Source organism: Lates calcarifer, linkage group LG20 (genome assembly GCF_001640805.2).
Source record: "Lates calcarifer isolate ASB-BC8 linkage group LG20, TLL_Latcal_v3, whole genome shotgun sequence".
In the NCBI taxonomy this organism is placed as follows: domain Eukaryota; kingdom Metazoa; phylum Chordata; class Actinopteri; family Centropomidae; genus Lates; species Lates calcarifer.
The window spans coordinates 13,637,885-13,660,618 of NC_066852.1; the positions used below are offsets into that span (position 1 = coordinate 13,637,885).

Below are 22,734 nucleotides of genomic sequence, written 5' to 3' on the forward strand. Positions count from 1 at the left end.
CCAAAAAAAAAAAAAAAAAAAGCATCACAGAGGTGACACAAAAAGACCTCTGTTTACTTTAGGAAGCCAGAGGCTGCAAGTTGAGAAGAGAGAACCATCACTTGCCTGAGAAAAACACGAGGATTTCACCACATCAGGTGCTGATGCAGACTACAGAGGGTAAAACCATCTCCCTGAGAAAAGAACAGTTTTCCCCTGAGGCCCCGGTACAACACATGGTTGCTTCTTGGTAACACCTGTGAGTTGGAAGTAAAACACTTAAAACAGCTTGTGGAGTTATAATCATGCCTGTTAAGAGCAAAGATCAGGCGGGTTATGAGGGATCACATTGTGCCTAAGTGTGATAAATTACATTATGCTCTCCATTACAGGAAACCGCTGATATGAATATGATTCCTGCAGTTTTAAAGAAGAAACTGAAACAGGCCTACTCAGTGAATGCTGCCTTTTGTCAACATCCATTCACATGATTTCCCAGCAATGTGGCTTTCATGCTTGTAAGTGATAGTGACAACAGCTTCCAGTGAAGTACAACCAGGGAACATGTTGGAATAAAGTTCTGAGTTAAATTGCATAAGCAGTCTCAGAGTACCTCTGTTGACAGGCTGTTTATGTGTTTTCCTGCAAACACAGTTGCATTGTCTTTAAGCCAACTCATTGCCCCAAATACAGTGCATGTTTCACATATTACAGCACCCATAATGCACTGAGGCCATCCTGGTTTTCTATGATCTGTAGGTGTTTATGTCTGCCTCTGCCTCTGGAGAGACGATGTGCCTCTTTAGAACCTAATTTAGCATGCTTCATTCTGTGTTTCCATGCCAACCCCACTAGGTCAACCAATGAAAGGCTGCAAGTATCCGGGGGAGGGGTTTAGAAACATGAGTGCCTTAATGAGCACATGCACAGTATACACGCTAATGACATTTAAAACAGTTTTAAATTAAAACATTAAGTTACAACATTTCTGTGTACCATAAGAATGTTTCACTGTAATTTTGAGGCATGTTTTACATACTGTTATCAATTTACACTGACCTCAGCTGAACCACTCAAGTAGAAAAAAAATAGTGGTGGTACAGTATTTCCATTTTCTACCTCTCACTACATTTCAGAGGGGAATATTGTACTTTTCCCTCCATTACATTTATGTGACAGCTTAGGTTGCAGGGTTTTTTTTGCAGATTAAGATTTATAAAAGATGAAGCTTTGTTATAAATTACTCAAAAACAAACAAAAAACACTACAAACTACTCAACAATATATACAAGTAGAGCTGCAGAAAAGTAATTGGTAACTATACTAATAACTGCTCGAGTCATTTCTCAACATTTCTTGGTTCCAGCTTCTCAGATATGACACTTTGTTTACTTTTAAGTGCATTTCCCTGATAATAGCCTCATACTTTTATTTACAAGTAACATTTTACTTTTACTTTTAAGTTGGAGTATTTCAGCAGTGGTAATAGTACTTTTATGTGTGGATGCAGTGAAACTGTTCATTGAAGCAGAAGATACACATCTAACACAATTACAAATATGATGATTAAAATGAATGTTTTTATCAAATTAACTGTCAAAAAGCTCTAAAATGTGGAAAACTAATGTGGAGATTTTCACCTCTTTCTTCTTGTTAATAAGGCTGCATCACACTGTTGATAGTATTTCATTCCTTGAAAACATAATTTTTGAGTTTTTGAGACATTTCAGATATTTTTCAAATACACTGAGAACTGGAGAATTAGTACAAAATGTCACTGCAATCATGGCGTAGACTCCTACAAATCCAAATATAAAGTACACTTCTAAGAGGCTTAATGAACATATCTAGTTATGCTGCACGGCAGGGGTATTGTGCAGCCCTATAAAATAAGGCCATTGATTCCCATGGTGATACATTAAACAGTGTGGAAATAATGCTATGGTACCGAATATAGTATCTTGCCGTGTTGGTATTTATAAAGCTCCCTATTAGTGCCACAGCAAAGAAAGAGTTCACTGTCACAGTCCATGTTCAACAGAAAAAAAAAAGTAACCATAGCATTTCAGAGATCTGATTCATCATCCAAATTATTTATTAATGACACACGTCGATTATAAAAACCTGTAGCATAGTGTCAACTAAAATCATTATTGTTCATATACAAAATATAAAATATTAAATGTACTCATATATATATATATATATATATATATGTGGAAACATTTTTTGGTTTAAAGGCTTGAGTCTCATACAGTGGATGACAGTTTGAGGATGAGATGTTTACCTGACAGATACATCTGTTCACTGAGAAGCATCCATCAAAGGCAACAACTTATCTGCAACACTGTCAGCAACACTGTCAACACTGCCCACACTCTGCAGGACAGAGTTAATCAACACTGAACCAGCAAACATCAGCGAGCCCTGAAGTCTGTGAGCCAACAGCTGGCCACTGTCACTCGGTGTTAAAGTGATCTCTCATTATCAAACACAGTCAAATACAGGCAATTAGTCAATGAATATACAGATCATATATATATATATATTTATATTTTATAAAACAATTTAAAACTAAATTATAAAAATAATTTTGTGATCCTACATATGATGATTTGTTTTGCTTTCAAAAAGCAAATCTTAAGCTTGACACAAATGTGCTTATAAAAGCACATGTTGATGATATATGAGCATGAGAAAACACGGATCATTGAGGATCTGTTCTTTCAGTATGTGCTCATTTATCTAAGTGGGTATGGACCAACCAGCCAGAGCATTACGTCATTCTAGTGCAATCACTCTGCACTGAGGACCTCTGCTGGTGAAAAAACATAATGAAATGTTTTAGAGTAAGGAACATGGTGATGCAGTACGTTCAGCATCACATCTGCACAACGTGGCCTCACCCTATCAGGCCAGCAGCCTCTGCTAATAGATAGAGGGAGCTAGCTGCACGTTGGTAGGTGTGAAACACAGTCCCACTGTAATTTGGGAAAATGTTCTACTTTAATGAGTAGAATCAATTACAATTAAGTAATAACAAAATGTTTAAAAAAAGTGCCTATAACAATCTCTCCTTCAGGGATTAAGTTTGCATATGCGAAGAAAAGCACAGATTAAGGCTCACTGGAATGAAAGTGACGCAAAGAGAGATTTATGTATTTGGAAGGAATACTAATGGTGGACATTCAGCCCTGCTTTGAATTAGCAGACAAGACCAGCTTATACTGGCAGTCTTTCAGCAGCGATCAAAATGCTTGAGTTAAAAATGTGAAATAATACTCACACTAATTACATTTGAATATTAGTGACAATACAAAAAATAACAAATCTGAGTTAACATAAAAATGTGCATTCTTGCAACCACAAATACAGAGGAGGGGATCTTATCTAGGAAAAGATCACCAGGAAGTTGTAACGCACTGATACAGACCCATTAATGTTCAAAGGGAATACATTTCAGTCTGACTTATACTGAGAAGGTGGAGTCAAACAGGAAATAGAGAGAAGAGAGTTAAGGAAGGCAAAGAAACAGAGGTGGACCAACAACATAAACTAAATATAGGATAAGTAAATTACAGAAGGCTGAAGTTTGTAGAAAGCTGTTTGAAAGACATGCATCTGTTATAGAGAAGCAACATCAGTGTGTACCGCAGTTTGGAAGCGTAGCAGGAAGTGCAGCGGGCGCTGAGTTTCCGATCAGTTTCCCTGATAAAGTTTTGACTAAATAAAAACTAAACATAACCGGGCAGTTGGAGACAAGCAGAGATTTTCTATCAAGAAAGAGAAAGCTGGAAAGTGTAACAGCCGAATTATTGCAAGATTTAGTGATGCTTCAGCCACTCGCGGTATATAAACAAATAAAAAAATAACTACATAGCTTAATTATGAAACCCATATATCAATTCTTCTCATTTGTTACACATGATTAGATTATAAAGTGTGCTTGTTAGCATTAGTTGTCCTTGTAGGCTACAAATACTACAAGTGTAAACAAGTTCATTTTTTGTTGACCTGATGAACGTACGTCCCAGCTCTACACAACATATTTGCACCTACGTTGATATGAGCAATAAATCTTCTCGTGTGACACAACGTTTACCGAGGAAATTTAAGTGTGTGTGTCCTGATCTGTTGGGATCGGTTACACCATGAAATGCATGTGTCCTTCTGCACCCGTAACAATAACATCCATCCAGATACGCATGGCCTCAGGGGTCGGAGCCACCATGTAGTACACCCGATCGTGGGTCTTCACACTGAAGGTCAGCGAGGGGTTGGGGCTCTTGGGCGCGGAAGTGAATGTAATTTTGAGGGAAAAAGTGAAATAATGGAGAATAATGGGGAGAGGGGTGAGGTGACGCATGTGTGGGAGGGAGAAAGGACAAATGGAGGGAGAGAAGCAGAAGACAAACAGATGTCAACAGTATTCAAAGAAAACAGTGCATGTGTGGACGATGCCACGGTGCTAAAAATCACAGACACGTACACACATGCACATGAACTGACTTACCTTGTGTGCGTTCTTTAAATGGTCATAGTACACCTCTTCTATGGCTTGGAAGTAAATGACTCCTTTCATCTTGGTTTCATGTTTGTCTGCAGCAGAGAATATAAACAGAACCATTTATGGGCTGACAACATGGTGATCAAAGCTCATTCTCAGTATCCTACGTATCCTGGCATAGCTTAAAAATGACATCATGGTTGCAGTAACTTTGTCTCACATTTTAAACTGCATATTTTCAACAGAGAACTGAAAGGAAGAGATACTCACCTGCATAGTAGGTGAGCGTCCTGCGATTCTGGTCAAAGACAAACCAGCGTTTCTTCCAGGTCTTTATCTTGCCGCCCATTTTGACCAGGAAGCCTCGACAGGTTTTATCAGTGATGGCCAGATGGAAGCAGGCATCTGGGTTGTGTCCCGCTGCCTCAATGTGGCCGTGGAGATCAAAGTCGTCTTTCCTTACAGGGAGGTAGCGTGTCAACAGCCGGGACTATGGAAACAAGCAATGCAACTAGATTAGAGATGTAAACACTGTACGCTGCTTTTTTCAAAAAGTATTTACATGAGGCTAATGGAGAAAGAGAAATCAGATTTGAACCTCTTCTTGTCACTTATTCTGATTACCTGTGATCTTTGTTTCTCCCTGAGCTTCACCTCTCTCTCCACAAGTTTCTGTCTCCTGCTTGTCTCCTCCTGCAGTCGTTTCTCTAGTTCCTCTCTTCTTCGTCGCTCCTCCTCCAGAGCCTGTCTGCGCATCTCCATCTCACGCTCCTGCACAGGCCACATGGAATAAACGACGTCCATGATTATAAAACAAACACACACACACACACACACACACACACACACACACACACACACACACACATATATATAGTGAGAACAAGAGAGAGAGACACCTAGATTTTACACATTACCCGATGCTCGAGGAGTCTTTGCTTCTCAGCCTGTGCCTCTCGGAGTAAACGCTCCATCTCCTCAATCTTCAACATATTGGAGGTGCTAGCACTGGAAATTTTAAAATGGAAAACACTTCTCTCATAAGGGACAGACCAGTTTGTAGAAAATACAGTTTATCAAATATAAATAAAGGTGATAAGAATCATTGGAATATACAGGCCATGTAAATAAATAATGCAACTCATTTATGCTAATACAGAACATAGAATGAATATATTTTAGTAGGATTTTAGTTTCAGGTTTTTGTTTAAAGTGGCAGGAACAAAGGTGACTCTAATATCACTGAAACATCACCATGAACACCATCACAAAGGCTGTGACTACATTTGCTTATGTGTATGTAACTGTACATTGTATGTGTAAGAGGAAGAACAGCTACATATCATGTGGATATGTTTGCCTCTCATCTGACACAGAGCATTACAGCCTCTTCAAAAGCCAAAAACATTCCCTCTTGCTTTCTCTTGCCATCTCTAGTTAAAGTCTTCCGCAGCCTTAATGCTGTAACTTCCTTTCTCTCTCTAACCTCTTCTCTAAAAGTACAACTCCTCTTCATCTGATTCACACATATTTGCTGTCAAAACTCTTCAAAGCGACCTCTCAACCTCTCTTCATTGTGGTTTGTCTCTAACCTGGAGATGTTGTCTGGGGAGCAGGCTGAGAAGCTGGTCTCCAGGCTGTCAGAGCTGTCCACGCTGACAGTATCTGAGGCCTGGCTGTTGTCCGGGTAAGAGAAGGAGTCCAGGAACACGTTCGGCTCAGACACCATCCTGCTGCAAAAATCACTTCTTCTCTGTCTGTCTTCATTCATATGTGCATGGCTGTTGCCTGCTGACAGGAGACATTATTACTCAGCATGTATGATCTAATGTACCAAATCACAACATCAGAGCTGCGTTTCATTAGCTAGCTGGCCAAGAGGACAGCATCTTGTAATCATAATTTTATATAATCTGTTTGCAGCAATTGGGCCAAGTAAGAGTGATCCGTCAAGCTAGAGGAAGATATTGGGAAATCAATTTGAATCAGCAGGATGTAATAAGCAAAACAGGTTAGAAAAACACAGAACTGTCGTCACTCACTCTCTACTGCATTAAGCAGAGCAGTTTGTCAATTTTCAACCTTCAATCTTAAGAAAACCTTGTGATTACATACAAAAGACATTCAACAAATGTATCACTAAGATTGCTCAATTCAAATGCTGTACTATTTAAGCATGCTTTTCTTGAGTGATAAATTCTGGTATGGTTTAATCTCATTGGACCTACCAAATGAAACATACAAATGGCTCACAAATTCAATATTATAGGTGCTGCCATTTCCAATAAAGATATTCTGCATGTGTTACTTGCTTTGCACATGTTGTGCAAAGCAAGTAATTTGCCTCAAAATCAAAAATTCCTATCTTGCATAAATTGGAGCACTCTGTTAAGACAAATATTTAGTCCTTGATATCAGATTTGGACCAAATGTAGCTTGATTATTTGATACAGACAAGATGCGATAGTCTGGTACTCTGACTCACTCTTGGGCAGGCGGCGGGTGTTCAGGTCCCGGGTGGAGAAGCTGAAGCCTTGTGGGATGACGCTGCCACAGCTGGAGCTTTGAGACAGAGGAAGGTGAGCCTGAGGAGAAAAGAGCAGCACACATGGTGGTCAGGACCAGGCTCTACAGCCCTCACACAACTATAAACTCCTCTCATTGTACACAAGTACTTCATGAGCTGGATGGGTATTGCAAGAGAAACCAAGAATTCCTGTTAGGGTGGATCATACTCTTGGGACAAAAAAGTTCAAATGTTTGAGGGCAATAAAATCCCCTCTTCTGCAGTCCAGAATCGGAATGAGCACTATTATTTTTTTGAAACAGTTTTTGTTTTCCAAGATTCAGCTTTCAAAATCTTTCTGTAAAGCCTCTACCATAGTATTACAGTCTACTTTAAAAAGGACAAAGTAATAATATGATCAATGTAACACCTTTTATCTGATTTCCTACCAAATCCGCAAACATCCGCTCAGATTACTTTGGAAAAAAGTTATAACCTTGGGAGGAAGCGTCCGTCCCAGGGATCTGCCGTAAGAGGTGGGGAGCTGCTGGCTCCTCTTATGAGGTAGGCTGTCACTTGGGTGGGAAGTACTTTCTTTGCTGCTTCTTCTCCTTTCCTTCAGAGAGTGTAAGTGCTATAGTGATGACAGAAATCAGAAGAATCACAAAGGATAAGGATAAAAATAATAGGATTTCTCCTCAGAGACATTGAAACTCATCCACTGTGTGATGTGCTTTGTTTAAAGACAGGAGCGCTCTGCTGGGGGTCATATAAAGTACTATTGTAATAATAACTGCCTCCTACCTCTTTGATGGCTACAGGGACATTAGTGAAGTTCTGTCCCTCAGACAACTCAGACAATTTTCCTTCCAAAGACACCAGTTTCTCTCTCTCCTGCAGACATCAGGATAGGATCTTAAAATAAATAAAATCAAATATTCTGTAACATCAGCATGCAAAGTATTGTCTTACCTTCTGCAGCATGACAAGCAAATTGTTTTTCTCTCTCTGGAAATTCTCTCTTTCTTGCTGAGCCTGTAAAGTAATCTGTGAAGACTGTTTCTTCAGCGTCATGAGCCTTTCCTACGAGAAAAATAAACAGAGCACAGAAGTATTTTTGTATGACGTAAAGTAATATTGTGAGATTAGCAGACATTGCAGAGATGTTATATTCTGAAGCACCGGCAGAGTGACCAAGAGCAAAGTCACATTATGAGACAGGAAAACTCAGTTTTTCAGAGTTTCCGACAACTACATCTTCCCCACATTAATATTTCCTCACCCTGTTTCTGCTCTCTCTCTCTCTCTCTCTTTCTCTCTCAATCCTTCAGGCCTTTAGTGTTGCATGCTGACCATTGCTGGCATTGTGGTTCCTTGTAATTAGTTAATGACTTGCGCTACAAATTTCACAATTTTGCAGCTTTATGTTTCACACATAACCTGCAGTAAGATTAATGACAACAAACCACGATGTAGTAGATGAAAGAAGCCAGAAAAAAGAACATTAAAAATGATCAGCACAAAAACTTTTTAAAGGATATACAGTGTGTTGGTACTTGTTTTTATTGTTTGTGCCTTGAGACAACTTGGTGACTTTTCCTGTTCCTTTAATTTCATAGTTACCTTCAAATGTGCGTGTATAGCTTCTAACAAACAACGCCTAAAATATTGTGGGGGTTTTTTTTAATTAGGATTTTGTGCTTTTTTGCTTGCAGAGTCCACACTAATACTAAAGATCTACTGTAGCTTAATTATTAAACAGCATATTGACATTGTTTAGGTGCATTCTGTTGTAGAGCTCCAAAAATACCCAGAGCAGTAATCTGTATTGTGGATACTTGTGACAGATAATTAGACATCTTAGAGAGATGCAGAGTCAGCAGCAACAGCATTTGTCACACATGCACAATGTGCCACATACACATTCACCAAACGTCACTCTCTGTACCTTGCGTGTGACAGTAAGACGCTGACACTCAGCGATCTCTCGCAGCAGTTCTTGGCTTTGGTTCTCTTTTTCCTCATCCTGATTAATTTCTCTCTCCAGCTTCTGAAACTCCAAGTCCTCCAAACTTTTTGTCTGCTCCTTAGCTTCCTGAAAAACACCACACACACACACACACACACACAATACCTCAATTACAAAGTATAAGAACATAAATAAATGAGGTTATAGAATTAGATCTACCTTGGAGACAAGGATTGAACTATAACTTCTGTTAATGTTTTCAGTATTTAATGTAAATTAACATTCAGGATTTAAGCATTTGACTAAATCAAAATGATATGAAATAGATGCTATTTTGGACAATGAAGTGCTAAACTTCATTTCTTTCCAAGTGATGTGGGGTTTCAGTTTCAGATTTTAGTTTTCATAATTGGATTCAGATGAGCTTTTTTTTTAACACATGGTAACTATTTGGGCCCCAAATGTGGGTCTAAGGGATACCAGGGCAGAAACAGAAGCTGTGAATGTGAGACAATAAGAAAAGGAAGGGACCCAGGAAGGTAGTAAGGAACAAGGTCAAGAAGGATAATAGAGGTGCAAAAAGAAACAAATTGAGAAGAAAATAAAAAACAGACCATGCATGTGAAAAATGAGAACTGAGATGTTTTTCTGTGAGTCGTGGTGCTCACGGCCACCATGAGCTAATTCTGGAGAACACAGAATAAATCGCCATTGGAGCTGGTTTAGGTCTTCTGCCCTGAACTGAACTGAACACTACTGTGGAGAAAGTCAAATAACTAAATGCAGAAACACAATTTTTAATCACTTTCTTTGGAGATGTCTTTACATTTTAGCTCTTTGTTTTCTGCTGGACATTTGGACAGTCTTTTGGGTCTTTTCAAAGACATCCAAAGATCCCATTTGCGATGAACCCCTCTGTCTGTTGTTTTAAGCATTTCCTTTAAGAAACCTAATTTGTTTGTTTGGTTTTAAAGGAAAAGCAACTGAACCCATTTCCGAGGAAGCTGCAATTGAACTGACATGATCCCTGAGAGTTTCCATGAGCAGTCACTTTAGTGTCTGAGGCCCCGTGTCTTGACGACAGCATTCCCCTCTGTCCAATGTGTTCTGATTCCTAATGAAGGACAAACTAGTGAAGATGCCAGGTCATCTCAGATTGTTGGCTTTGTCTGCTGAAATAAATCCCTAGAATTTATTCATGGCTTCTAATTTTCAACCATTTCACAAATTTTTACCTGTGACTTCTCAGTGTGACTCGTCTTTTCAATACTATGCATCTTTTCCTTGAGTTGGTCCAGAAGTTCCTTTTCCTTCTGCAGCTGGCCCATCTCTGACTCCTGTTCCCCTTCCAGCAGAGCACACTCCACCTCCATCTGCAGGGAACAGCAGCACAGAGTAGAAAATCTGCCCCTGGATTGATTTCATTCAGTGCATTTACTGCATTTCTGATTTCTGATGGTTGTCTCGATCAGCAACACCATAGCAAATTAAACAGCTCAGTTCATCTGCTTTTACTGAGATGAGCTTGAGTGATAAACTCCTGCAACATACTCTTCAGTTGTCAAGAAGTCATCGGTTTATCTGACTCTAGATATGAACAGACACTGTCAGGCAGTTCAGGTGTTAGGTGTGTTTATATACTGCAGTGTGCTGCCTACCTCTCGGACAGACTCCTCCATCTGGTTGTCCAGGTCTTTGATCTTCTGCTCCAGCTCCTCTATGTTGTTCAGCACTTGGATCCTCTCTTCTTCTATATGTGTTACTTGTTTTAGCTGCACGCTCTCCAGGGCCTGTAGGTGACACCAGGAATGCATATAAATGCTTGGCTCTACAGGAGACTTCAACTTTTGTGAGACACACATCTAACTAAGTTTGCAAAAATCTCTATTGTAAAGATAATTGGCAGGAGGCTCTCTTAGTTATTGCGTATAACTATTTGCTTGTATAAAGTACAGTATGTTGTTAAAATAATAGAATCAGTTTTTGTTGAATCAGACGACAGCAGCTGCTGTTCTAACTCATCCAAAGCTGGATCACTGACAACAGGATTCTTTTCTACTGGGTGTAATGGAAATCTCTATCATTACACTCCAGTCACTGCCAGTCGCGCCAAAGCACTCCCACATTTTGCACCATCTACTAGCATCCTACAGACATTCATTCATACTCATACGTGGGCGCATCAAAGACATCCTCTATTATCAGGTATTCTTCCTTAAAGGAGCCAGGGGGATTTTTTCAGAGGCTCATGTGGCCAGCAGGTCTTGGATTTATAGTTTCCCAGGCAAACTGTGAGCTCTCATTCTTCCTGCGCACACTACTCAGAGGAATGCAAAAGATGGACGGCATTTGGAGTCTGTAAACCTCTGTCACAACTGACACACTGCAGAAATGATGGTCTTAGCTCTAATTTCCATAAACTCGTAGGCATATTTGAGAACTATAGAGATACCTGTGTTGATGTGTTAACTATATTTTTTTATTTTCACAAGGTCCCCCATCCATTCAGCCTCAGTATAAAGTTTGAAACATCTGGAAAAACGCCATGTCCTTGCCAGGCATATGCACTAACATTCTCCCACACACACACACACACACACACACACACAGTTGCGCATGCACATACACATGCGCACACTAATTCTCCGTGGGATAAAGTCATTTCCTGTTCCCCCCCTCCTTGAAAAGCCAGAATGGTTGAGTGCTGAAAGAAAACTAGGACTTCTTCATTAAAACCAGACACACCATTAGTGGAAAAAAAGATGCATTTTTACAGAGACAGTAACTCAGCAGCACAAAGACTGAAACAGTAGAGGACGTGGCCTCGAGTCACAGTATCTTATACATTTTTGGTATGTTTATATTTGTAAATGAAACATGTTCATTCATTTCTCATTGTGTGTGAGGGAAGGCGTCCCATCGTAACACAGGTCAAATCAAAGTAACATCAAAGCTGCGAGGAGGTCTTGTGAAACTGTGATTTTCTCTGTTTATGTCAGAACAACCCACATAAACAGGAAATGTACAAATTGCCAACTGCACACACTTACAGTACTTCAAAAAAGCCCAATGGTTAAGAGGAATCTCGCTCAATCAAGTGTTTATGTGCTGAATAATACCGTGGAAGGCGCTCACTATACGCAACCATCATGCATCATGCCATGGATGTGCAGTCAGTATATGACTCAGAGCTGCAAAAGAGCTTCACATGTTTCCACTTTTTATCCAGACAAATCCAGTTTGAACCAAATATAAGACAAAGTTCATCACTGTGTGTAGGATGATTATGTTTTTCAGACCACATTAACCCCTTCAACCCGGCTGGTTGATCCTTAAAATTTAAGGGGAAAATGTCTACATCAACATATAAACTGTCAACATTCTAGACACCATAAACATTTTTTTCCCCACATAGTTCACATACTGACACATTATCTCTGAAAACTTTGTCATGCCCACTAGAAATTAGGGTTCTGTGAAAATGTGGGAGGAAACTGCAAATGAACCTAGAAATGGAAAGAATCTACCCTGATATTACCACAGGTAAACAAACAAAGATAAACAAGCAATCAGCAGTGTGATAAACTGCATTCCACAGGAGGGGTGTGACCCATTAGTCTTCACCACAGCTTGGTCCCCTCTTCATTTACTTAACACTCTGTTGCAGGAAGTAACTGAGAGAAGTCAAGGAAAGGAAGACAGGAGCGGCAAGTAAGAGAGGGATGTGATGTGGACAGAGCTGAGGCAGATCTAAGTGATGCAGCCTCATTAGTCCATTCATTAAATCTTTACTTATCAATATTTTTACATTAAGAATGAATATGATAATTGCCAGTCATATGAAAGGAGTCACTTGCAGTAACAAACCCACAGATAACATCTCATTCACATTAGGAAAAGCACAGGTATAAATAATACAATTTATGATGGATGAGTTTCATTTAGCTGCTTCAGGTTCAGGTCCTGGTGTTGTGTATGCTGGCTCGCTGTCACACTAGCAGTGTCTGAAATCCCTCCCTCATTCACTATTTCTTAAACAATGGACACTCAGTGGTTTCCTGTACGGTGAGTAGTCGTTAGTATTTCTGAGGTGGCTATACCTACAGTGGATAAATAGCGTAATTAGTAACACGTGTGTTTTTCCTATTGTGACAAGCCAAAATGTCTGCTGTGAAAAAAGGCCTACTACCAGCCAACTGTGCAGCTCTATGCTGCTTGTTTAGTTCTTTTAGCTCACTTACTATTTCTCTTAACTCACTTTTCCCATCAATCTCATTTCCAGCTGTGGCTGTTTTGGTCACATGCAACTGATTTTACTGATCAGCATATCTGTATTCAGAGTTTATCAGTTTATATAGTATCCCTTCTGTGGTTGAGATGGTTCATGGAGTCAATTCAGTTTCCAGTTAATTTAATCAAAAGTTCATTGTAGTTTTATTTTCCTTTTTTGTGTTTTGTTCTGTTGTGTAGCACTTAGTGATTTGGGATTTGTAAGTCTTGATTGAAAATTAGCAACTCATTATTTTGTGCTACATAAAACTTGCTTGACTTGTTTTTGACACAATGACTCATTTCCAATAAAATCATTCAACTAACTGAATTTTGCACACATTCTGTTTGAGGTAACTGTCTGGGATTTAGTTTAATTCCCCTTTCTTTATAATTTGTTGTTACTCATGTCTAGGAGAATCTGTCAATAAGCATAACTTTAGTGAAACTTACTTTGGCTCTGTGGTGGGTGGAGGGTGAGGGTGCACTGCTGTTCAGGCTGATAGCTGGAGAGTGGGACCTGGCCTCTCTGTAGCCGCTCTGCTGACGCTGGCTAACCTGCTGCTCATCGGACAGCTGAAAGTCTCTGGCTTTGGCCCCAAAGCAGCCCTCTGGAGCAGTGCTGCTGGGAGAGTCCGAGAACACCGACTCATCATCCGACACCTGCAGCTTCTCCAGCTCCTTATTGATCTTCTGCAGATCAGAAACAGACGAACCCGCCGGCTCTCTCTCCACCTGGCCCATCTCAGTGCACAGGTTCAAGATGGTTTCTAGACGCTGGCATTCCTGCAAACAAAGGGATTCATAATTATTATTTTAACAATATTTGTCAACTTGCATGTAGACAAATAAGAGTCAAAAAGAAACTCACCAATCTCTGCACTTTCTGCTCCCTGAGTCGCTCATCTCTCTGGTGCTGGTGGTAATCTCTCAGCTCTTCTTTGCCATTCAAAGAGCTGATGCTGCCCACCCTCTGTCCTGGACTCAACCCGCCCTTCCCAAAGGATAACCTCCTCTCTCCGAAGCCCAGATCTAAGCCCGTCCCATCGATCTCTATACCCAGAGAGCTTAGAGAGGCCAGGCTGGCCCTCCTGGGAGTGCTGGGCATGCTGGCTGGTACCGTCACATCTGGCGGCTGCTCCAGGGAGGACAGGCTGCGACGCGCCCCCGCTGAGCCCACTCCTCTGTGGGAACCCACCGAGTGACGGGACGGGAGCGAAAGAGCCGGGGGGTCTGCTGTGTTGTGAAGCCGCGGAAGAGAACGGCTGTGCATCCCCAGGCTGTTGAGGGAGCCGGTGGAGTATTTCCTTTGCCGGGAGTCTCCTCCAGCTTTGCCCTGAGAGTACAGTCTGCGGCCCATGCGAGGACTGGACGGCACACTGGCAGCTCCGCTTTTGACCCTGGGAGAACGAGGTAGGGGTTCCCCATAAGAGGAGAGCAGAGAGCTTCCGTCTGCCGCGTTAGAGAAGAGCAGACTGTCTTGCGACTGGTGGCGAGAGTGGGAATGACGGAGAAGACCATTAGGGCTCAGCTGGCGTTCACCCTGGCGAGGTGATGGAGGCACGCTGCTGCTGGTCACGTAGGTGAAGTTTCTAGACGGAGGGCGATCTGTATTGCTAAGAATGGACAGGGTCCTGGTGGATTGGGGTCCAACAGGTGAGGGCACGCTGAGGTACTTGCGGCTGCACTCAGCTGCCCTCAGACTGGCCTCCAGAGCGCTCTTCCTGCGCTGCAGCGTCTCCATCAGTTCCTGTAGCTCTGCCTTCGAGCGGGAGCCTCTCAGCAACGTCCCACCCACTGAGCCACTGCCACTGTGCTCAATCTTCACACAGTCTGTACAAAAGAGAGAGTTGACAGAGCATAACATCCTGTCTCTGTCTGGACTATATTGTAAACACAGGTTTAATGTAACTTCTTTAATAAGCACCAGCTCAGCTAAGAGAACTGCTATCGCACATGTGCTGAGTAAGGGGGGGAAAACCAGTGAAGAATGTACTCTCATACAGTTCTGGGCCCAATACAAACACTGGCTCAATCAGCGGTTAAGCTTCTTCTAAAAATGGAAGAATGCTGGTGCACCAAGACAAGCCAGAATGCATCATAGTCTCGACTGCAAAAGAAAGCCTAAGGACATCCAAATATCTTAGCAAGCAGATTAAGGACAGTGCCCTGAGTCATGGGTGACTGGACACTGAATGAACGTATAATTAAAGAGTTTATGTGACAGTGCAGAATGACAACCTCCTTTGTGATAAAAGCTCCTTCACAAGTTTGGTTTTTATGAATTAATTCCATGCCTTCAAAATGATAAAGTTTGCTGGGCTTCTGGATTATTAACTTTGGATCAGTTAAGGAATTAACCATCTAGATCATCCTCCGTCTATGAAAATAGCTGTAGTGTGACAGTGCTCTTCGGTTTGATCTAAAATTCTCAGCATTTGTGTGTGTGTGTTTTTTTTTAGCTGATCATCACTGGAAATACAGGCCAGAATCGTGTTGCAAGAGGCAAATTCACTGAGTTACAGTGTCTGTACAAGTTTGATGACTAATACCCTTTAAGCCATGAAAAATGGACTCCTGAAAAAAAAGAGATGCTCCAGCTTCCAGATTAAGGAAAGTTATCCTGATAACTCAATAAACCTGCTTCATGGAGCGCTTAACTAATCCAGACTCACATGATGCTAGCCAACTACGATGATCTTGTTAACTATCATTCAGCTGACTGTTGTTTGAACACAGGTGGAGGATAAATTTAATTTAAACCATAAGGAACATGTGGATTACTGGGTGATTCACTGCTGAATTACACACTTAAGGTGATAAGTATCAAAGATTAATCTAAATATCATATCAATATTATTTCAACAAACACCTCTGTTGAATGTTGTCTTACCCGAGCCGTAGCCCAGCATGGAGACCGCACTCCTCTGAGGAAGCATGCTGTTCATCACACTGACCTCCTTCTCTGATTCAGTGTGACGATGCAGAATTCAGCTGGGCCCTATGTGCTTTGTTCCCTGAGAGAAAGAAAGAGGAGAGGATCAATATGAAACTCGCACGGTCACCTTGTATAAAACAGATTCATCCTACTTTTACATCTTGGAGAAGAAATAAATACTGTATGTATGTAATCAGTTTGATCCTCCTTCCTAACACCCTGCACTAGTGTTTCTGCAGAATCATATAGAAACATCTTTCAGTCTGGAACCAAAAGCTATGAAGACGCTACAGGAAGTTGAATCCATGCCTTGAGGTCCCTCAACTTGTCCTTCAAAAAAAACAAAACAATGCCTCAATTCAAGCAGATATTTCAGATGTGCATATTTAAATGGAAATGGGGGGAAAAAAAACTTTCCTAAAAGACTGAGTAGGAAAACAGATCCAGAGGAAAGTTTTTATGTCTGGCTCTGTGTTACCAATAAAAACCAGAGTCTGAAAAGCAGCACTCTGCGCCTTAATCGATCTTTTAGCCCAAAGCCTATGACCAGCCCTCAAAAGTATTCCCTCAGAGCCCCAGACTCATTGAGGCAGCAGCCAAAATTAGAGGTTCAGACTGGTTAAACCTGGACCGCGACTGCTGGAGGACCCAACATGTCCTGCAGTTCATGCCACAATTATTAGTCCATTTACCAGAGATTGAATTAAGTAAAATACCAAATATTTCAGCTTCCTTTTTACAATATGTAATTTAAAATTGATATTTTAAGACATAATTTTTGACTCAGGACACTTGTAAATTATTTCAACTTAGCAAAGAGATGTTGAGAAGCCAGCAGCAGAAAAAGAAAGTCTCCCTTCTAGGAAAAAAAGAAAGCTAAAAGAAATAAATACATCAAATAAAACAAAGAAATACATCTTCAAGTCCCAACACGTAAGGTCATAACTCAGTAAAATCACACTGACTAATATTATTGGTTCCAGTGATTCAACAGGGATATCTTAAAAGGTGGACGTTACAGTTTCCTGAATCCACAGACAGCACAGCACACACACACATACACAGCAGAGAAAGACGGAGATGGCTGATCCAAGATTTTCTGGTCCTGCTGTCTGGAGAAAGGGCCTACAGGAAGTAGGGTATCCTTTTACACAGTCACACAATCAATCAGCATGAGTTCATTCTCCAGACCTCCTGAAAAAAGGGGGGAAAGAAAAAAAAAACCCAGGCTCACGTCAAGAGCATGAGTTTTTTTACTGCATCACCCAGACTACAGGCCAGCAGGGTGGTGTAGATCATAAACACACAGGGAGATGTAAACAGTGTGAGGAATGGCCACTGATAAGTTTCATCTAACGTGTTAACACTGTGCAAATATTTCACATTGCATAAGGCTCAAACTGTCGTTGCCTTACAAGTCTCACTCAGTGTCCAGACAAACACAAAGTTTATTTCAATGATAAGATAAAAAATTAAAAAAACCCACAAAGCAAATCACAGATGTTTGAAAAGGAAAATCAATTAGTGTTGCAACAAACAACTATTCTCATTTTGGATTAACCTCCTGATTACTTTCTTGATCAGTTGTTTGGTGTATAAAACCCCAGAAACTTTTTTTTTTTAATAAAGAGACCTGTCCAGATTTCACAAAGTGATGTCTCCAAATGTCTTGCTTTCTCTGACCAACGGTCCACAACCAAATATTCAGTTTACAGTGACATGAGAACAAACAAAAGCAGCAAACATTCACATTATGTTTGTAATTTCAGCTCTAAAATCCTCATACATTCACATACACACACTGCGCACACAAACATACATATGGGGTTATGAGCAACAGTGTGAAGACCTGCTGTTGCCTGTCATCCACTTTTTTGTCAATGGCTGTGGTTCAAGCAATGTGAGATAAGTGGAGATAAGAAAAAACACCACCTTTGAGCCTAAAAAGCCAATATGACAACTTTTTGCACGTTTTTTGTGAAACAGTTTGATACATTTACACTTACGTCAACTCGGGTCATTTTTCTGGATTTTTTTGTAAATTCACGCACGTGTTTGCAGCTCTGCATTTGTCAGCATCGGTGTATTTAATTCTTAAACAATGTACTCACACCTCAGTCTAACTGCTGCTGCTTAGACCAACACAGTGGTGTGAGTTAAACGAAACACAGCCGTGTCTCTTTTTTTTCCCTCCTGGAGCATCACTGTTTGTACCGAGCAGGATATTAAGGAACTGTCTGAAATCGACTTTTACCGTAACAACAAAGCGACTAACCTTTTGTTTTCTGTCCCAGTCACATAGTTGTTGCCGGAGGTTTCTGGCATGTGTCTGTCGTCTGTGAAGCTCAGGTCCGCTCCCTCTGTATAAACTGCAGAGTAAAGTCTTCCCATGACAAAGGATCGGGCAGGAGACCCCCTCCCCACCCACCTCCACTCTTACTGCTGCTCAGACCGTCCTCCCCCTCCTCCCCACAGGACAGAGAGGGAGTACGTGTGTGTGTGTGTGTGTGTGTGTGTTTACTTTTCAGCATCAGGAGCGGTTGCTGCCCCTCTCTGGTTAGGTAGAGAATTGCTATTATGTAAAGAGGGGGGAAAAAAGACAAGAAATGAAGGAATGGACGAAAGGATTGTCACCCTGTTCACTTTAACTATAGGTGTTTTCATAGTGTTAAATCCTTTCTAGCTCCAGAGATTTGTTTTTCCTCCAGCAGCTGATTCTGACCTCTGACCTCACAATAATCAATAAGCTACAGTATCATGTTATCATTATATCATATTCAAGCAATGGGGTTTGCACGTCTGTAAAAGTGTCTCATCTCCAGTTTTTAACTCGCTTAATAAACCAGATCTGCTTTCTCTGTGCAAACAGTTTTCTGTGTGTCTGGTCAATTTGTTCACAGAAAAACTAGACATAGCCTTGTTTTCACACAGAGGGGCCTTCCCACAAGAAAAAGCCAGAGTAGACATTATTGCTCAAAGTTGTAAAAGAAAAAAAAAAAAAAAATGTTGACTCTTAGATTGTTGTTTCAGCAGTATGTGGAGGCGGGAGGAGGCCCCATCCATCCCTGTGTGTTTGAAACAGAGCCAACCTCACTCCCCCTCTTTACTGTGAAGGCAACAGAGTAAAAAGCCCTGTACACTCAGAGACATTACACACATACTGCAACATGGAGCAACATATCCATTGATTTGTTCATGGTCTGAGCTAACATTTTGTTTCAAAATGGATCATAGCATTTAACATCTTGGTATATGATGAGTAAATAAAATGTACAAGCTGAAGAAGGAAGTCAAGACAGTAGAATGAATGAAAGGTTACTTTGGAAAAATCCCTTGATTTCCCACTGAAGAATCCTGAACCTTCATGCAAAAAAAAACACTCCAATTACGTCATAGGGAGGGGGCTGTGGATCGCAGCCTGGACGAGATGATTACTTCCAGACACAGAGTCGGGGTCTTTGTCATAAAAACACACACACACACACACACACATCTGTCTGCCTCTCCCTTTCATTCTTTACACTTTCAGGAAAATCAAATGACACATATAAATCTCAGGAGGGTCTCTCATTTGAAAACTGGGACACTTTAAATTTATTGCCAACACAAAAAATTAATTTTCACAGAGCGCAAGAATGTTACTCCTACTTCCTGTCCAAAGGTGGTCAAAAAACTAAAGAGGTAACATTTTAAAGTTACTACGCCAACAATCACTGCGAACAGTTGTGCGTGTGTGTGCATTTTTTAAAAAGCTATAGACTGAAACCATGTGTGGAGAGATTCTGAGCGGAGACGGTGGAAAATGTAGGGAAGAGGGGAGAACGATGGAGGGAAAAAAAAAAAATTGGTGTCAGATTGTGGGACCAGGGGTGTGCGATCAACTCTGGTAATTGTTGGGAGGTCTGAGTCACAGCGTGAAAAACTCTCAAGTGTCTCCCCCAATCACAAGAGGCTGAAGTTGATAGGAGAGCTTTGGTGTTAAATCTGGATCATTTATGTTTCTTTTCCTCAACTTGTCTTTCACTTTGTTCTCTCTCATTTATCTGACTTTCCTTTAAAGACAGAGGAACTTTGTGAATACTTCACCAAGTTGTTGTCTTGACTACACTGTTGTCTCTCTTTTGCCTCAGTGACACAGAGTCTCAAAAAGTCTCATCTCAACCTTCACACACCTGAAATGCTTAAACTGAAAGATCTGTATTCACCCAGAGCAGCGCCTGTGACCGCTAATGACAAAATGAGCCAGATCCACATCACAGCTGTGTGCAGCGTTTATCTAGATGACCAGTTTAATTAGAAAATTGGCTTAGGCTTCACTGGAAACCACTTAACAAGATGTTTAATTCTTTGTTATTCCACTGAGCCTGTAATTGTATGGCTGTGGTGTGATGTAGGCAGTTGTTCGGACACATCTGGGCAGTGTCATGTTTGTAACGTCCACACAGATCTCTTGTAGTTTTATGGTGGGTTATCTAACCACAGCAAGCAAACTAACAACAGCACAGAGAAGTCACAGGCAACTCCACAGAGACATATTCATACACTCTGAAATAAAGCTGCATGTTTGTTTACTCCTCTAATCAGTCCATTATAGAAATCTAGTATAAACCCTGAATGATTAAGATGTTAGACAGCAGAAAGTCCATCTGTCCATCACTGTCTGTAAAAACAAAAAACAACAGAAAAACATGGTATACAGAATAACATAGTATCACAGTACTGATGATTTTGCAATAAGTTTGTCTTTTTTATTCTTAAAGCAGAGAGACTTCAGAGTGAGATGTTTACAATATACTACACAGGTACTGTATATCAATGTAGAAGAAATTTCTCGGCACATTTGCTCTCAATGAACTCAAATGAAATCTGTCTGGTCTGGATGGGTCTCTCTGTGAGAGCTAGCTGATATGTTTCTGTGGATTATCCTCCACTGCTTGTTGCCAGATAGTTTAATAGCACGGTGCATACGTTCAAGGTATATGAGAGCACAGCTCAGTGTTTCCAAATCCATCCCTCTCCACATTTTTGGATAGCAACCCATCATTTCCCTCCGCAGGTGGTCCCTCTGGTTTTTCTTCTTGTTCTACTTTAGTATCAAGTGGTAAAGCCACAGTACAGTTTTCTGTTGTTTTTGGTGAACTGCCTGCCTGTTCATCCTGTGCTTCAAACTGTAGTTGTAGTCTGTTGCATTCAACTCCGTTTTGTGTGACTATGTATGAAGCGACAGTGTTTGAAGTTTTGTGAAGTCCATCTTCAACATACCCAGCTCCATTGCATCTATGTGAAGCAGTACTGGTCTCCACTGCTAGGGCAGTAAAGAGGAAAAAACAACACAAAATTATAATGAAATCAGTAAGATATCCATGAAATGTGGTTAAAAGGTTGAACAAGGACTTGAGAAATTGTTGCCATGGACAGTGCCACCCTGTGGTTATTTTATAAAGCACTCAACTGTTGCACTCCTAATTCTTCCTGGACTTCCAACTAAATAGATTTTCTACCTTTTAGATTATTATTTTCACTTGCACCATTCTGAATCTCTGCTGTTCTGAACAAAGTTTTTGTGACTTAAATTTCCATAATTCTTAAGCACACTATGGAGTTGACAACAAACTCAAATTACAAACTATCTTGCAAAATCTTGATAGCATTTTGCCTTTGCCCATAGATCCTGCAGCAGAAACATAATCACTACAAATATTCTATAGTTCTTTCTTGGGTAATTTCTATCCTCCATAAATCATCACGATTGTCTATTGCTAATTAGCATTTTGATGCACATCTGGATCCAGATGCCGTTTCATTTAATTGTAATTTTGTACCAAAAACAATGCAAACTGATTATAGTGCAGATTTATCAGTGATGGAGATTTAGCATATCAGCAGATTAAACTGCAAAATTCAAAGATTTACTGTACGGCTGTGAACCATGGAATTATGTCTCATAGCTACAACTGGATGTTTTACTCCCTTTAAAAAGGTTTGAAAATCTCACTGACTGAATATTTCACACACATACCTCTTTGCCTTACACACTGAGGAAGAGCTACGATGATGGTGAGCAAGACGAAGGCTGCAGACGCTGCACTGCTCCACCATGACCTCTGCACACTCTGCTCATCCACACCTGCAGAGCAAACATGCCACATTTCTTTCAGCAAACTGCTTATATTTTCTACAAAGATTACATCTGCCAGGAAACACAACAATCTAACACTCACTTATTGATGCAACAGTGATGTTCACTTTGGTTTGAACAATGTGTCTGCTCTGCAGGCCTGAGAAGGTGCAGGTGTACGTCCCGGAGTGCTCCTCGCTGTCTGGTTTGTGAAGCAGGAGAGATCCATCTCCCAGCAGGAGCAGGTCCTGGTTCAGTTCAGCTTGGCCCTCCCACAGGTTGAAGGCGTTCCTGGTTCTGCTGTCGTACCTTGAGATAACTGTGGGCTCGCTGGATGAGGTGAAGGTCCAGGTGAGGGAGAAATTCTGGAGACCACGTGGAGCGATGCACGAGATGGACAGTGCATGACCCTCTTCCTGTGTTATATCCCCTGAGAGATGGTTTACAC

At 40.9% G+C, this 22,734-nt stretch overlaps 1 protein-coding gene across 3 annotated transcripts; it reads right to left on the reverse strand.

Annotated features, from left to right (window-relative positions):
* Positions 1 to 2,051: 2,051 nt before the first annotated feature.
* On the reverse strand, positions 2,052 to 18,718 carry phldb2a (pleckstrin homology-like domain, family B, member 2a). 3 transcript variants are annotated; one of them, XM_051078524.1, is made up of 17 exons: positions 18,444 to 18,718; positions 16,124 to 16,238; positions 14,102 to 15,063; positions 13,684 to 14,016; positions 10,620 to 10,751; positions 10,197 to 10,334; positions 8,941 to 9,087; positions 7,965 to 8,075; positions 7,797 to 7,886; positions 7,489 to 7,626; positions 6,972 to 7,071; positions 6,079 to 6,277; positions 5,404 to 5,494; positions 5,111 to 5,257; positions 4,757 to 4,976; positions 4,493 to 4,578; positions 2,052 to 4,264 (listed from the first exon to the last, which is right to left on the reverse strand). In XM_051078524.1, the coding sequence occupies exons 2-17, from the start codon at positions 16,176 to 16,178 to the stop codon at positions 4,124 to 4,126; spliced, it is 3,090 nt and encodes a 1,029-aa protein (XP_050934481.1). In that variant the 5' UTR covers positions 16,179 to 16,238; positions 18,444 to 18,718; the 3' UTR covers positions 2,052 to 4,123. The 3 variants fall into 3 exon arrangements, with proteins under 3 accessions (XP_050934481.1, XP_018547985.1, XP_018547983.1); XM_018692469.2 differs by having other exon boundaries at positions 6,079 to 6,274; positions 16,124 to 16,247; XM_018692467.2 differs by having other exon boundaries at positions 16,124 to 16,247.
* Positions 18,719 to 22,734: the final 4,016 nt, after the last annotated feature.

What these genes read in the sequence shown, in the direction of transcription:
- phldb2a (XM_051078524.1), bottom strand. Translation starts at nt 16,178, where the DNA reads ATGAACAGCATGCTTCCTCAGAGGAGTGCGGTCTCCATGCTGGGCTAC. An exon ending in TCCCTGTAGCCATCAAAGAG is followed by an intron (nt 7,627 to 7,796) that starts GTAGGAGGCAGT and finishes TCATCACTATAG; the next exon opens with CACTTACACTCTCTGAAGGA. An exon ending in CACCCGCCGCCTGCCCAAGA is followed by an intron (nt 6,278 to 6,971) that starts GTGAGTCAGAGT and finishes GTCTCCTGTCAG; the next exon opens with CAGGCAACAGCCATGCACAT.